The sequence below is a fragment of the Camelus dromedarius genome, chromosome 15 (genome assembly GCF_036321535.1).
Source record: "Camelus dromedarius isolate mCamDro1 chromosome 15, mCamDro1.pat, whole genome shotgun sequence".
Taxonomy (NCBI): domain Eukaryota; kingdom Metazoa; phylum Chordata; class Mammalia; order Artiodactyla; family Camelidae; genus Camelus; species Camelus dromedarius.
Window position 1 is genome coordinate 56739650 of NC_087450.1, and position 15989 is coordinate 56755638.

At 51.8% G+C, this 15989-nt stretch overlaps 1 protein-coding gene across 4 annotated transcripts in view; it reads right to left on the reverse strand.

Moving 5' to 3' along the window:
* The window catches only part of GREB1 (growth regulating estrogen receptor binding 1), a 78980-nt gene that overhangs the window by 42437 nt on the left and 20554 nt on the right, over positions 1-15989 (reverse strand). For all 4 annotated transcript variants that reach the window (XM_031466586.2, XM_064494727.1, XM_064494726.1 and 1 more), the window contains exons 5-10: positions 11765-11947; positions 10259-10402; positions 8776-8904; positions 5249-5362; positions 4636-4779; positions 1846-2031 (exon numbers count right to left, since the gene is read on the reverse strand). In XM_031466586.2, the coding sequence (XP_031322446.2) occupies positions 1846-2031; positions 4636-4779; positions 5249-5362; positions 8776-8904; positions 10259-10402; positions 11765-11947 (900 nt within the window). The remainder of the gene's footprint in view (positions 1-1845; positions 2032-4635; positions 4780-5248; positions 5363-8775; positions 8905-10258; positions 10403-11764; positions 11948-15989) is intronic.

Consider the following 15989-nt stretch of genomic DNA (forward strand, 5'->3'; position numbering starts at 1 on the left):
GTGCCCTGGGCAAGGAAGGCAGTGATGGAGAGGGTGGGCAAGGTTGGATTCAGGATGAGGCCCAGCCTACCAGTGGAATGGATGTGGATTGTGAGTGAGAGTGAGAAAGAGAACACATACACATTTTCCCAGATTCCTGACCTGGAGGTTTCCCCCTCTCCCGGCTCCCTCTGTCTCCTCCAGGTCTCTGAATGTTGCGTGTCCCAGAGCTCAAACCTCGGTGCCCTCCTCCATCCATCACCATTCCCAGGCTCTCCTCCAGTCTCACCACTGTCCCTGAGCCCACATATCCTAAATTTGTACCTGCAACCTCTCCCTGAGGCTCAAGACCTGCCCACCCAAATCCTTGACTCAGCCCCTGTGGCCGTCCCACCAGCAGCTCACACTTGAAATTGCTGAAATGGGGCTTTTTGCTCATCCTTCAGCTCCATAGCTTACCTGGCTGCTCAGGCCAAAACGCAAGTCCCCTCCTTCCCTGACCCCCTCAGACAGACAGCCCACCATGCTCACCTTCAGAATATATCCAGCATCGCTCCCCTGTGCCCCTCAGTGGCCCAAGCCACCACCTGCCTTCACTGGGACGACGGCACCACCCCTGCACCATCTGCTGCACGTGGCAGCCCACGTGGTCTAGAAATGACAGTCAGATCACATCCGCCTACAGTGCTCCAGGGGAGCTATGGACTGAATTGTGTTCCCCCCAAACTCCTATGTTGAAGGCTTAGCCCCCAGTGTGATTGTATTTGGCAACAGGGCCTTTAAAGAAGTAGCTACGGTTAAGGGAGGTCAGGAGGGTGGGGCCCTAATCCAGTAGGACTGGTGGCCCTTTAAGAAGAGGAAGAGACACCGGAGCTCCCTCTCCATCCCCCACCACACACACACACCAAGGAAAGGCCACGGGATGACATGGCTCAAAGGTGGCCGTCTGCAAGCCAGGAAGAGAGGACCCCCAGAGCCCAACCAGCCTGCCACCAGGATCTCAGACTTCCAGCCTATAGAATCAGGACAGAATTCATCGCTGCTGTTTAAGCCCCTCAGTCTGAGATATGTTGTTATGGCCACCTGAGCTGACTGATACAAGTTATTTCTCAGTGGGTCTCAAATATGAACTCCTAAATGACAAGGTCCTACTGCATAGCACAGGGAACAATAGCCAGTAGTGAAAAAGAATATAAAAAGGAGTGTGTGTGTGTGTATATATGTATACATGAATGAATCACTATGCTGTCCACCAGAAACTAACCCAATATTGTAAATCAACTATACTTCAATTAAAAAAAAAATATATGAACTCCTGATCTTAGCCTGAGGCCCTGTCCCCTCTCTGACGGCACCCTTGCCCTCATGCTCTCACTCTGAAGCCGCTCGGGCTCCCACTGACCTGGGGCTCCTCGTTCCCTCCTGCCCCGAGGCCCTCACCTCTCTCCCCTCTTCTGCCTGCCTCAGCTCCTCACAAGGCCAGCTCCTTTTCATCACTCACCACTCAAACGCCACCTCCTCACAGAGGCCTTTCCTGAATCAGCCCCACAGACATACACCCCATCTTCATTCAGTTTACTTTCCACTTGTCCATTGTTTCTCTCTCCCTCTAGAACACAGTCTCCTTGAGGGCAGAGCCTGTGTTTTATTCCTGCTCTACCTCTGCACCTAGAATGGCAGGGAAATCATTATTGAATCCTCACTGGAGATCCTGACCTTCAGACCCTCGGGGGTGGGTGGTGGAGGGGTGACCACCACAGGACCTGGTAACAGAGGCGGCTTCACAAGGGCTCTGAGTGATGGTCAGCGAGCAAGGCTTATGCAATTATTCTGCCAGTGGTTCCCACAAAATGGGAGGAGACTCACCCAGCTGGACAAGATAGTAGACGGTGAGCAGGAGCTGCATCTCCTCTGAGATGGGCTGGATGGTGGAGGCCCCGTGTTGTTCATATGCCCTGGAGATGGACTGGGAGTTCTGGTAGCACGTGTACAGGAGAGGGCTCACGACCACGTCATTCAGGTTCCCACAGAGGTACGGGAAGTTGCCGTGACCTGGGGGGAGAAGAAGCAGTGCCCGCCTGGCAATGGCCTTGGGCACAACGTGTGGCCCTCACATGTGGGGGTGGGGTCTCTGAATTGAAGAGAACAAAAGCATGCAGGCTAGCTGCACCTGGGGTAACTCAAGTGCTCCTGCTCGGGGAAATTTAGAACTCCCAGCCCTTGCTGACTTGTGCACCTGCTCTGATACCTGACGGGGCTGTACCATTTGCTTGTTCATTTAGTCCAATCCCTTACTTTATAGCTGAGCGAGCCAGGGCCCAGACAGAACCGCCAAAGCCAAACAGCCATCGCCTGGGCTGCTCCATTGGCTCTAACCCTAGAAACTCCACGTGGGCGGTACCTTCCAGCTCTCTGCCAGGCCTGTGCTGGCCCGGCCCTGCCCAGCTCCCACTGTTGGAGTCTGCCTCCCAGCCTCCCAGGACTCTCTGGCAAGCTGAGTTAGAAAAATACATCACTGAACAGACTAGAGACTCCAAATAACGACAGAATGTGACAAAAGCTTTAGCAACCATTACAAGATTAATTCTAATGGCAACTCTCAGAGGCTGGAGAGCCCAGGCCAGGTCCAAATCACTTCTGCACCATTTATTAACTATGTTACCCTAAGCAAGCAGCTTAACTTCCCTAAGCCTCGGTCTCCACATTTGTAAAATGGGGTGACGATATCAAATCCTCATGGGGTTGCGAAGATGATCAAATGTGCAGGTGTGTGTGTGGCATCCTGTACTCAGAAGATCTCCATGTATTCACCACGCACACACTTACTGGATGCCCGCTGTGGGCTGTGTGCAGGCATCATGCTCGGCTCTGTGGGAAAATCCAGTGATGGAGACATAGTTTACGTCCTCAAGGAAATTGCTTCCCAAACCTAAGGGTGCATGAGGGTCCCCTGACAGGCTTTCCTAAAACACAGATTGCTGGGCCCCATCACAGAGCTTCTGATTCAGGAAGAGGGCCTGACTCTGACTCTGGGACGGCCCCAGGAATTCACTCCTCTAAGAAGGTCCTGGGTGACGCTGGTCTTGCTCATCCAGGTACCACAATGTGGGCAGCACTGGTCAAGAATATTATGGTTTAAAAGAAGCAACATAAAGAATCACTATTAAAGGAAGAGTATGCTATTTGTCATAAAAGAGGCAAAAAGAAGCTACTAAGGGGCCCAGATTAAAGGGAATCTCAGGTGGCTTCCTGGAGGAGGCACAGGGTTGGGTCTTACAGCACAAGTGGGGTTTGATCAGATGGTACAGGGAAAGGAGCTCGGGAAGCACAGAAGTTACAAAGAGGAGGGCGGCTTAACCAAGGTGTGGGAAGTGCAGTGACGTGAGGAGCAGAGATGGTCTCAATCTGGGATCATCAGCTGTTGGACACAGGTCTGCCGGACCCCCACCCCAACTTCCCTGAGGCGCCTGGCTAGTCTTGCTTGTTCACCAGTCATATTATACCAAGTAGGGTTGTCCCCCAGTCCTGCCTTGCTGTTTTCTGTGTTCCTTGGCCTACCACAGACATACAGCAACCATGTAAAGAAAATATGTAATGGGAGGTGAAGGGAGAGGGTACAGCTCAGTGGTAGAGCACGTGCTTAGCATGCACAAGGTCCTAGGTTCAATCCCTTGTACCTCTATTAAAAAAAAAAAGAAAGTAATTGAATGTTGACCTTCATCGTAGCTACCCAATAGGGCCCAATGGGATTCCTGGCCCTGCCTGACGTCCAGTTTAAAACCCAGATTCACACCCTGCCCATTGTTTGGTTTTTTTAGGAAAAAAGAAAGGTTTGCTCTCTCTTATTTCTTAATTAATGGTAAGATACCTCTCCTAGTTTACTTCCACCCTCTCTTCTCTATTCCCCAAAATGTGATACCAAATACGGTGTTGACTTATTTAAGAAGGACCTGATTGTATGTGCACACGTGTATGTGTTTGTGGTTGTGTGTGTGTGTGTGACCCCATGCCAGCACACAGCACCGGCGAGCACTATCATCAAACAAGTCCACCGAACCCTCACATTCCAAGGGCTCTCACTTCATTAGAACAGGATTTCCTTAGCTGAGCCACAAATCTATCTCCGCCAGCAGCCATGAGCCCACTGACACAGAACAGAGATCCAATCTGGTCTTGTTTTATGCTTCTGCGTGGTGACCATGGCCACCTTTGCACAATCAAAGTCAGATTTCATAGTCAAAAAATACCACTGGCCACAGGACAACCCGCCAGCCCAGGGTCTGGTAAATCAGCAAGGGGCTGGTGCCCTTCTCCGTGGTGCTCAGCCCTGGGCCTGTTCCCGTCGCAGGGGCCTAGTGTGGCTGGGGGAGTGACTAATTGAAAGAACAAATGAACAAGCACTTGGGCATCACAGAACTGGACCACTTCACCCGGGCTTGTCATGGAAACCGTGACAAGCTCTGCCACTCTTGGCATCTGGTCAGGGGCCATCCCAGTGACTGGTCTGCTTAGCTCTTTCGTTGCTCTAGAAAGAGTTTTTGAGTTTTTCTAGGAGGACACCCTGGGCATGGAGTCAGACTGGAACGACGTGTCAGTGTTTCTCGAGTGTTCCTTGGGCTCCCTGACCTCCACCACTTGTCACACCACTGTACTTGCCTTTAAAGATCACCGGCTTGGCCTTGCATATTTTCAGCAAGTTGTCAGGAACAGACACTGGTTCTCCGGAGGCCACGACGGGAAAGGTGACTGAGGCCGGTCCCACCAAGCCAACCTGGGGCATGCAGGTCACGCCTGCATTCTCTAGAAACACGCCAAGAGCGTTAGGAAAATACATCAGACAAAGAATCTGCCTCTGGCAGATCTGATGTCAGACCAGCCAATAGATCTGCCTCAACTGGACCCTCTCCCCATTTTCAGGGGCACCCAGCCTGGGAATCACAGATTCCTACAGTCAAAAGCAGCATTAAGGTCCCTGGGTCCAACCTTCCCCACCAAACAACCTGTTTCCTCCTCTTTAATAGCCCTGCCAAGTGACAGGTAAGCTTTTTTTTAATTCCTCTAGGATCAGGGAATTCAATACTGTGTAGGGATCCTGGGCTTTGTTAAACAAGTCTAATATATAAGAAAGAGAGTCTTTTGTTATACCCAGCCCTGTCTCTGTAGAACTTTCTCGCCAATATACACAAAAGTGTTCACACACACACAGCCAGTGGCACCACCACCACTAGTACCCAAGCCTTGGATTTGGGGCAAGGCTATTGCCACTTACCATACTTAGCTCTGTTCCCACCACCCTGGGGGTAGCCGCCGTCTGCAGCTGATGGAGATTCTGGAGACCACCCTTTGTGGCGCTTTTTGGGGGGCCCAGAGTTGGATAAGATACCTAGACAACATTCAGAGTACAGATTAGGCTGTCACTAGGGCAAGCTTCCATAAAACGTTCCCTTGATTTGGAGAACACTCATTTGTTATTTTTTTTTTAAATCACAATTTTACAAAGGGTTTTAGCATCTAGTAAAGTATCTGGGCTTAAGGAAGTATCCTGTCATCCTCTGTAAATATTTCATTCCAAAGTTGTGCAAATGTCCGAGTTTTAGCTCCCTAAGCCTTAATTACCTCTTTCACCTTTACAGCGGGGTAATAAAATCTACTCTGGAAGGTGGTTTGATCAGGACTAAAGAGAATATACGTAAAGCGCAGAATTTGGGTCCAATAAATGGTAGCCACCGAGACCCGCATCATCACCACCGTTATCTACACATTCCAATAGATGAACAGGGGTTTCTGGAGACAAGCTGCAGCTGCATTCGAGCCATCACCGCTGTTTTACCACTTGGAGGCAGTACTGATCCACCTGTGCCCCTCTCCCCACCCCAGCCTTGAAAGCTAATTTCAGATTAAAAATCTCAAGGGGACCAGAAGCTGGTACCCACTGCTTGTCATGAGTCATCCCTGCCCACTCTAGAAAGCAGCATGAGCATGACTCATGATATGTTCTTGGAGTATTCAAAGTATCAAGAATTCGTTACTATACTTTTTTTTGACACAAAATCACCCCTACATTTAGAGCTACATGTTAAACCGTGACACATTAAAGAAATTGATACAACATTGTAAACTGACTATACATCAATCAATCAATCAATCAAATAAAAAATTTTAAATTTAAAACTCTATTCCCGGATGTAGCCCCATCCCCAGGAAACCAGAACCCCAGCTGGCGGGGGGAGGGAATGCATCCTGATGACGCCCCCCTACCTCCCCTGAGCTCCCGGTGATTCTAAACCACTCCAGGGCTGACTAACGCGGGTTTAGAGCAATGTTACTCTAGATCTGGCCTGAGAGAAAGCTGGAGAGAACCAGCAGGAGCTCGTGAAAATTGTCCACTCCTATGGAATCAAATCTCCAGAGATGAGAGGACACAGCACTCACAAGCATGCGGGTTATGCCTAGGCGAGCGCAGTGTGAGAATTACTGCTTTAGAGTCTCTTAAAAGTCATCCACAATTATTGCTACCTCTTCTTTAGACTGAGTAAAATCAAGTGGATCAAAAGTTAAAAAAAGAGAAGTACTTTGTTTACAAAGAGCTTTCAAACAGGTGGGCTCCTCGGACCCCCGCAACCTCTCGGGCAGCTTCTGTTATCTTTGTTCCAGTTAGAACCACATCTTCGCCTCCCCAAACATCTGTCCTCAAGAGCCGGTGGAAGAGCTCCCACAAAGACTAAGGTGTCAGCTCCTCTAAAACCCCTATTAAACTATCAAAGCGGAGAAGGCAGTGGGGTTGGGCCTTGGTATTAAGGATGGATGATTTACAGATGTTTTCTCCCTTTGGGATGTGAACACCAACAGCCTCTAAGTGGACTCTAAGCTCAAGAACTCTCCCAGAATGACGTCACCAGGAGCTGTCCCGTGGACCAGCTATTTCTGGCCATGTGTCCTGGTAGTAGGGGGGCACTATTTGGCACTTCGGGCCCCAGCCCCTTACCTCCACAGGGACAGCACTTCTGCTGAGAACCCCTGAGTGACAGCCCCCAAGCCTTTATTAAACACTCCACAGAGCTTCAGAAGCAGCTTCTTAAAATTGATTCCAGCTCTCCACAGAGCAGGTGGGAGGCATAGAATCTCTGATGCTTCAGCTGTGCCTTTAATGATCCAACCCCCCTCGGCTCGGCCAGCATCTTTTAAGCCCTCCGTGCCAGGCTCCATGGAGCACCTGGGCTCCCAGAGCGAATGACGACCACCCTGCTCTCGGGCTGACACCTGAGGATCCCAGGGAGGGAGCCCTCCTGCAGGGAGGAGGGGACACCTGAGCTAAGCTCTGAACGGCAGGTATAGCAGGTGGGTGGGGAGAGCTCTCCAAGGGCACAGATATGTGACCAGGGTGTGGATGTCACAATGTGGAGACAGGAGGGGGAGACAGAACTGTCCAATATAGCTGGGGTGTGAGTTCTTAAGCAGAAACAGTGGGGACTGAGTGAGGTTCCAAAGGCTGGTTGGGGCCAGATTCCAGGGGGCTCCAGCACCACACTAGGGAATTGAGGGGTCTATTTCCCACATCCCTCCAAGGAAGCATGTCATTCACTGCAGGAGGAGCCTCAGATTGGCTCCCAGAGCCAATGTCACTGGGCCCAGGCTGAGGGAGGCCCTCGTTCCCTGCTGACTGGGGAGAAGGCTGGTTACGCCCAGACCTCAGTGCAGGGAGGGGAGGCACCAACAACACAGCCTCCCAGCACCACCCCAGCAACCCAGCACCTAGCGGAGAAGAAACAGTCACAGGAAGAAAAGTGGGTGCCTGCCTAGGGTTCCTCACATTGTGGTGTTGGGGAGGGGAGTTACAAAGACTTGACCTCAGACCACAGAATCGACACTCTGGTTAGGACTGGCAAGTATCAGATCCATTTCAGAAAAGACGTTGTTCCTTCAACTAAGAGGGAGACGATTCCTCCACCAGGGAAGTCCTCTGCCAGGCGTGTCAGAGAATCAGGGAGGCCTGGGATCCAGCCTGGCTGCCTCTCTGGGCTGCACTTTCCTCTGTAAAGGAGGTTGGACTAGATGTCTTCGAGGGGCTCGTCCTGTGACAGTCTGGGGTCCTAATATTCCATGTAGCTGTGTGCACGCAGGAGGGAGGAGAGAGGTAAGACCTGCCTATGAAATGACTCCAGGTGAGTGCAGAGGGAGAGCAGGGTCCTGGGGCTGCTCTGCCTCTGACTCTTCCTTGACCCACAGCCTCAGCTCTAGCAGGAGGCCTGCTTAACCTCTTCACCCACCTTTCTCACTCAGACCCTCGCCTCCTCATCCCTCTTCCTCACTTCCTCGCATACCATCTCTAATCAGTGCTTCCCCAGCTGTAAGTTACAGCTCAGTTGTCACCTCCTCCAGGAAGCCCTCCCTGAAAAGACCAGTTAAATAATGGTGCCCCTTAGTGAGCTGCCAGATGTGCCCTGAACTCCCATGTAGCACCTCACTGAATCTTCTCAACTGCCCTCAGAGCAGAACTCTCATCTTTAGATCCTTAGCCAAAAGACTTGCCCAAGATTCCTCAACTAATAAGAGAGTTGGATTTGGAATTCTTACCTATCTGATTCTTCACTGCATCTTGGCACACACCCAGCACCAGGGCCTGGGCACAGCCCCACAGACTCAGGAGGCACCTGGTGACCCAGCCTGACTCTCATTCCAAGCCCCCCAATTCCAGGAGGCTTAGGGGCCCCAGCACAACGGCTCCTGTGTCCCCGACCCCCTCACCGCCTTGGTCCAGAGCAAAGCAGGGCTCCCAGATGGGACGGGCGAAGCTACCTAATGCCGAGGGGCGTGGCCCGGCAGACAGGTTGTTCTTCACCAGCGGCTGATGCTTCGGGGAATCTTTGCCGTTGAAAACAGCCAGACCCATTGCTGCGGTGAGTGAGGGGTGATCAGAGGCTGGTCCTGACAGCAGAGAGAAACAAGGAGGAGACAAGGACTTCTGTGAGCCCAGCAAGCAGGAAATTACTTCTCCCCCAGTTTTCACAAATTAGCTTTTCACTGACAAGTCCCCTCGGGAACCAGAGCTCCTGACAGAGTGATTCCACCCCACTGAGAAAGCAGACACACGGTGTGCACACACAGGCACACACACTTCTGCTTGTGCTCCAGTGAGCACTCCTGGTGAAAGAACGGCCAGGGGACGGGAGCGGCCAGCAGAGTCCCCTGGATTCCAGGAGCACCCCTGCAACTGCTCTCCATCCCCCGCTCCCTTCCACCCTCTCAAGTTCATGTTCGTGTCACACAGGCTCAGGAAAGCTGCCGGGTTTGCAGTCACCAAGTCCAGGCTGCCCACAGGGCTCTCCGAGTCCAAGGAGAAGTCTGGGGGCAAGTCTGGTCTTCTAAGTCACCCACACCAGCCAGAGGGCCTGGAAGGTGCTCCAGAGCCAGGAGCAGCACAGAACGTTTCCTGTGGGTGAGGTGGCATGTGGGGGGCTGGGGCGGGGGTTAAGGATGAGGTTCTGAAGCCAGGCGACCTGGGTCTGAATCCCAGCTCTGCTGCTGACTAGCTGAGTAACTCTGCTTAACTTCCATAACCTCCCTACACGTCAACGTTCTCACCTAGGAGACGGGGGTAACGACAGAGCCGCTGTGAGGATGACATGGGTTAACAGACGTAAAGTGTGTCGTAAGCACTAAGTGTTTGTTACTACTACCATCGTACTGAATTCTTACGATCACCCTGCAAATTAGACAGAGAAGATTTTTCTCCAATTGTTCAGGAAATGGAGATTCAAAGAGTTAAAATGAGTTGCCCCAAATCACTCAGCTACGAGTTAGCAGCACTGGAACTCACACCCAGTTTTCCAACCGCAAAAACGCTGATCTCTCCATTTGCCACAGGGTGACAGGTCCGGGCACAGTGAGGACAACAGCAGACACCACGAAGAGCAGGGGGCACGTGCTTCTGGAGGAGAGTGTGCTCCCAGCCCAGGTGCACCCTTTTCATTATGGATGTGATGAGCCCAGTGGGGCAAGGGCCCTGGTCCCCTCTACTGACCCTGAGTGGGAGGAATGACAATAACCAACCCACCACGGTCATTGAGAAGGAGGCGGCTATCTATTTGATAACAGCCACCTGCTAATCAGGTCTGTTCAGCACAGTGAACTCCAAGCACATGAACCAGAAATGCCTGCTGTCAAATCCGACTACATGTGAGACCCGAGGCAAGCATCTCTGTGCCTCAGTTTACCCGCTGGTACAATGGGGAGACTAAAACCCACTCCTGGCACGTCTGGCGCAGCTCCATCGCCTCACCTGCCTGCGCTGCTCCCAGCGGGGCGCTCGGGTTGGTCCCAGGAACAGGCTCACTGGGGAAGGGAGCCGGGGGCCCGGAGCTCTCCAGCAGAGGGAACAAAGAGCTGGAACATGCTCCAGCGGATGTCTGCCGGCTTCTGAAATCTACAGGGAAGATGCACACGTGAAAACCAACTCACTGCTCCTCCCCTGCATGTGAGATGACTTCCTAGACCAGAGTCTGTCCTGCAGGAGAGCCAGGAACAGAGATGACCACAATGGTGCCAACACCATCCTAGTCTGCCTTGGTGTAGCCAGGGGAGGAGGAGGTGCGACAACCTCCAGGCTTGGTGCCAAGGGCACAGGACCTCTCTGAGGGACAGCTCTGACTGCAGGGAGCAGGATCAATAATGACCACTTGGGAAAAAGAGAAAAACATGTGATACAGATAAGACCTCCAGCTGCCACCCTTCAAGTCCGCGGGGTGAGCAGGGCATCACTGGAAGGCAAAGGAACAGCTGACACCTTCCTCCACTGCCTAAGTCACTCTCTGTTGGGAAGATTAACTCCCATGAGGTATCGAACCTGTGAGGTGCTTGTTCACTGCAAGTGACCAAGGTCTCTTATCTGGTCCCACAAGGGGAAGAAGCACTGCCTCCCCAGCACCTAGAAAATGTCAGGCACGTACATAGCAGGAGCTCAAGAAGTATTTATTGAGCAATGCAAGAAAAGGAGGAAGGAAAAGAGTGATGGGAGGGGACAGGGGAGGAACGCCCAGAGCCAGCCCCTCCTGAAGCACCTTCCTCCTACTCACAGAAGCTGGCTGGGAGACTCCGGGTGACCAGAGTGAACTAATGCAGACAAGGGAGGGGACAACAGGCTGGCTCTCCTGGTCATCTTGCTGAGAACCCTTTTAGGACATGTCCCTTCACAGTTTGTTTGAGTGGGGGTATCTCACTGAGTGCCTGGGCCTAGAAAATCCAGCCCCTCCTCTCTGCCCTCATAGCTGACTGCAGCCACGAGGGTACAGGGAGACACAGAAGGGCTTCAGGACGGGGAGTGGGGCCTATCTGAGCTGATCTTTCTCTAAGCCAAGGTTTCTCGGCTTTGGCACCACTGACACCGGACCGCCTAATTCTCCAGCAGGGCCGGGGGTCGGGGGGCTGCCTGTGCACAGCAGTGTTTAGCTGCATCCCTGGCCTCCACCCACAAGGTGTCAGTAGCTCTCTCCCATCAAGGTGATCAAAGGTGTCTCCAGAAATTACCAAATGTCCCCTGGGGGACAAAACCACCCCTGGTTGAGAACCTTGCCCCAAATACTGGCCACTAGAAGGCACAGCATGGTATGGCACTCGGAATGGTCCCATACAGTTGGGCTGATCCTATAAACTAGATGCCCGTAGTGCAAAGGCAGGCTTTAATTTCACAGGGCTGACCTCCAGCCCACAGTCCTGCACCCCAGAGTCGTGTGGACAGGCCCTGGGCCCCTCTGAAGGAGCCTCCACCCGCTAGAGCCGAACTGCTCACCTGAGCCTTTCCAGCAAATGAGAGGCCCTTTGGTCAGAGCCCCCTGTGCATTGCGGATCAGGTAATACTTCAGGTGTTTCTGCTTCTTGGGCTGCGTGGTCACCTTCAGATTGATGTGATTGGAGAACTCCGTGAAGTAACAGAAGCCTTTCTTGCCGCAGCCAACACAATTCCCAGAGAAACCTGGAGGAGGAAACAGCATGCACGTCCCCACCTCACCTCCATGCATTCATGTCCTGCACCACCAACCAGAGACATCCACAGGGCAGAGGTCATCTTATGCTGGCCCCGAGTCAAGATGGCCTTGACTCAGATAGGAGAAGGACCAAGAGGACTCGGTCGTAGAGATGGGCCCGGTAAGCTTGGAAGGCTGCACTTGCCTAGGGGCATATGTGAAAGCCTCTGTGAAGAGCAAACCTTACAGGACAAGAACCGTCCCATTCAGCTGTTTACACTGACCAATGACCTGCAAGGCTTTGCTCTACCTGTTTCCTTCAGGGCTGGCCAGTCCCGGAATCTCAAAGCAATTAGAACCTTGAGACTGGATCCTTTGGGAGACCTCTTCAGAGTCCAGAATCCCCTCCATGAGCTGCTGAGAAGCAATCAAGAGGTCTGCCAGACACGGCCAGAATGGTGGCCAATGACATCTGTGGGCCCAGCAGCCGCGGAGGGGAGACAAGCTACCGAGGGTGGCGCCTCGCTGTCAGCGTCCTGCTGTCTGAGGCCAGGGTGGGCCTTTCTGGGAGTGGACGGAGTTCAGCCATGAGGCTCCGGGAAGGCCATCTGTGCAGTGGTGACGCCCAGACCACCTCCTGCGAACTATTAAAGTCCAGAAAACGTGCTTGAAAGACCTTTACAAACTGTAAAGTCTATTCAAACTGGACTCAACAGAGCTGCTGGTTAACACAAGAGAAAAGTGGTGACACAGTGTGACCGCGGGGAGGTGTGGATTGTGTCTGTGTGCATAAGTTCATGTGCTCAGACTAGCACCTGGCACAGGGGAGACAGTAACCATCAGAGGGAGGAGGGAGGAAACAGGTAACCATCTGAGTGAACACTTAGGACTTCTGCACACACTTCAAAATTTTTATGTTCTAATGTTGTAATATTTCTAACATTTTCTAATTTTGTACGCTAATGTTTTTATTTACTCCTTTGTCTCCAACCTGGGAACCTTGAGATAAACAGCCCCACTGCTATCTAAGAGCGAGGCCCTGAGAAACCTCCCAAGGTCCCTGGAAGGGATTCTGACCCCGAGTGTTGAAAAGATGGATGAACGTGAAAGAGAACTGCAAGACCAGGGATGCGAAGAGCACTTCGCCAAGGCCTGCGCTGCTGTCGCCTTCCAGGAGCAGCCAGACAGGTTACAGGCCTTTGTCCGGTGAGACACGTGTGCATTCAAGCCCCGCCTTGCTGGTGAAGTGACTTCGGGCAGGTTAACTGACATCTCTCAGCTCTCAACTGTAAACAGGACGACAGCGAACATCTATCGCTCACCGACCACGTGCCAGGCCTGCGCCAGCACTTCACATTGTAAACATTCTCATCTTAACCTCATGAAGCCCTACAAAGAATTCACAGTAGGTCCCCCAGTTTACAGATGAGCAAGTCAAGGCCATGAGAAAGTAACTGGCCTGCGGCTGCAGGTAGGACGTATCCCAAGTTGGGACTGAACCAGTCTGCTGCGTTCTCTCCTCACAAAGTCTGTCTTGTGGGAGCAGTGCCCAGTACGTGTCTAGCCCTCAATAGGTGCTCAGGAAATGTCACTTCCCTTCCTCTCCCTCGGACAGGCAGGGCTGGATCAGAGAGCAGAGGGTAGCCAGGGTCAGGAGACTCAAGTCCAACCCTACACAGCCCCTCACGGTGCCATGAGATACGGGGGAAGTGGCTCAGTCTCTCCGGGTTCAGGTTTCCTAACCATAAGAGGGAAGGTGAGGACTAAATGGGCTCTAAGCATCCTTCCAGAACCAGATAGATGATTCTTTTTTGAAGCATCCACAGTGGCTTCCCTTGGATGCGGTGGGCAGCCTCTGAGTTCATGGCTTATGGCTGGGGGGGGGGGGGCCCAGGTTTACTGCTAGAGCCCCTCCCTTTGCAGAGGGTCCCCTCCAACCAGGACGGCTCTGGGTGCCTAAGCCTTCCTTCTTGAATCACAGTCCAAGGAGGCCTCACTGCTGCCACTGCTCCAGGTACGAAGGGTCACAAACCACTCATCCAGGCCCACCCGCCCTCTGTGCCTCCCTGCCCCTTCGTCCGATGCCCAGGGAGGCCTGGGTCCAGGCTGCTGTCCCCAGGCAAGCGGTCACCTGGACCAAGCTGGCAACCCTTCATGAAGATGCAAATTTGACAACTATTTTTGAGCACACGGATGTTTTGAGCTCTCATTTAAAGAACACTTGCTGGGATGAAACCAGGTGCCCTGAGGAAGACCAATAAAAATATAGCCACTGACTGTCTGGAGGAAAGGACAAACACAAATCCTTAACTCCACAGGAGGAGGTGGTAAGCACTGACCAGAAGGAGCAGCGGCCACACCAGCAGCTCCTCCCGTTTAAGCAGCATCCCAGAGTCTGTGAGAGGCTTCACACTCAGGCTTGCTTAAATCTCCAAACAGCAGTCCTACAGCTAAATCCTTCTCTTCTCTCATAGAAGGGGAGCCTGCAGCTCCTCTCTGCTAAGCTGGGCCAGCGTGCATGGGAAGAACAGGTAAAGGGACAGGAGATGTTCAGGAAGACAGTTCCAGGAAGTCATCCTGAGGAGGCGGGACTTACACTGGACCTTGAAGATGAGGTTGGACCTTGAGTGGTGCCTCTGTGCTCCTTTCAAGGACGGAGCTGTCACAGGCAGGCACATGCTAACCTGGCAAGCTGAACGGCCACCCTCCTGTTCCCTGAATATAAACAGGAACTTAGGAGGAAACCAGGATGTCTCTGGTTCATTGTAGCATGTTAAGTAAAACAAACAAACAAACAAACAAACAAACCCAGAAACTGCCATTACATCTATGCTGTGAATATAAGCTGCAAACATCATTTTAAAGCCCCAACTGGATGGCAAATGGAAAAGAAAATGGGCAAAATAAAATAGGATGCTCAATTTGGGGTGGTAGGATTTGGGCAATTTTTTCCTTTTTCACTTTTTTTTGGATTTCTGTCTTTCCCATCTTGATCCTGTTTGTGGAAGTAAATGTAGCCTAATAACAAATCAGGCAAAATAGGTCTATAGCCCCCAGCTTTGATATTCCGGCCAAATTCCAATTCAAGTCTAGGAATGATCTACTTGGGTCTCTGGAGGTGGGGCTTCTCCTGCTTGGGGGCTTTCCACGTGCGCGTGGGGAGAGTAACCCGGACGAGCCGGCAGGGAGTGAGAGGCACACGGGTGCAAATGCCCACGCTCGGCAGGGAAAATACAGGAGCAGCATCAGGATTCCAGACAGGATGGGAATGGGACAGGGCTGATGGGTGGGGGAGGCAGGACAAAAGACGAGGGAAGCTGATGGTACGACGGTGGGAGGTTTGAAACGTAACTCTCAGGATGCCGTAATCATCTGGCCCCCTGCCTCGGCATCTCCCTTTCAATAAACATCAATCATTCAGGCGACCTCCAAGAGATCTTTCCAAACCACAGATGAAAACATGGTCACCACCTTATTGGAGTATTTACAACGGTTCTTCAACATATAAACCATAAGAGAAAAATGAGGATGGAAGGACGTGCAAATGAAGAGAGACAATAAGAGACTTCAGAACCATCTTAACCAAATGCCTTGGGAGGATCTTGCTTGGCTCTCGATTCAAAACACCAACTATGAGCATAATTACAAAACAAAATTTGAACACATTGGAGGATTTGATATCATGAAATTATTTTTAAATTTTTTAGATATGATAACAGTATTGGATTTTCAACAAAAAGCCCTTGTCATTGAGAGATACATGCTGAACTGTTTACAGATGAAATGACATGATGTCTGGGATTTGCTTCAAAATAATTTGGAAGGTCAAGAAGAAAGAAGAGTTATAAGTGAAACAATGTTGGCCACATGTTAGTAGGTGTTAAAGATGAAAGATAGATACCCTGACACAATCCGACTCATCACTCTAAGTTTGTAGTTTGAAACTGTTATCCTGGGTACCATAGCCTTTTCCAAATGGAACCCAATGACCCCCTCTCCTTGCAGCCCCTGCTGCAGCCTGGGCCCTGCGTCAAGTCCCAGCCACAGGGA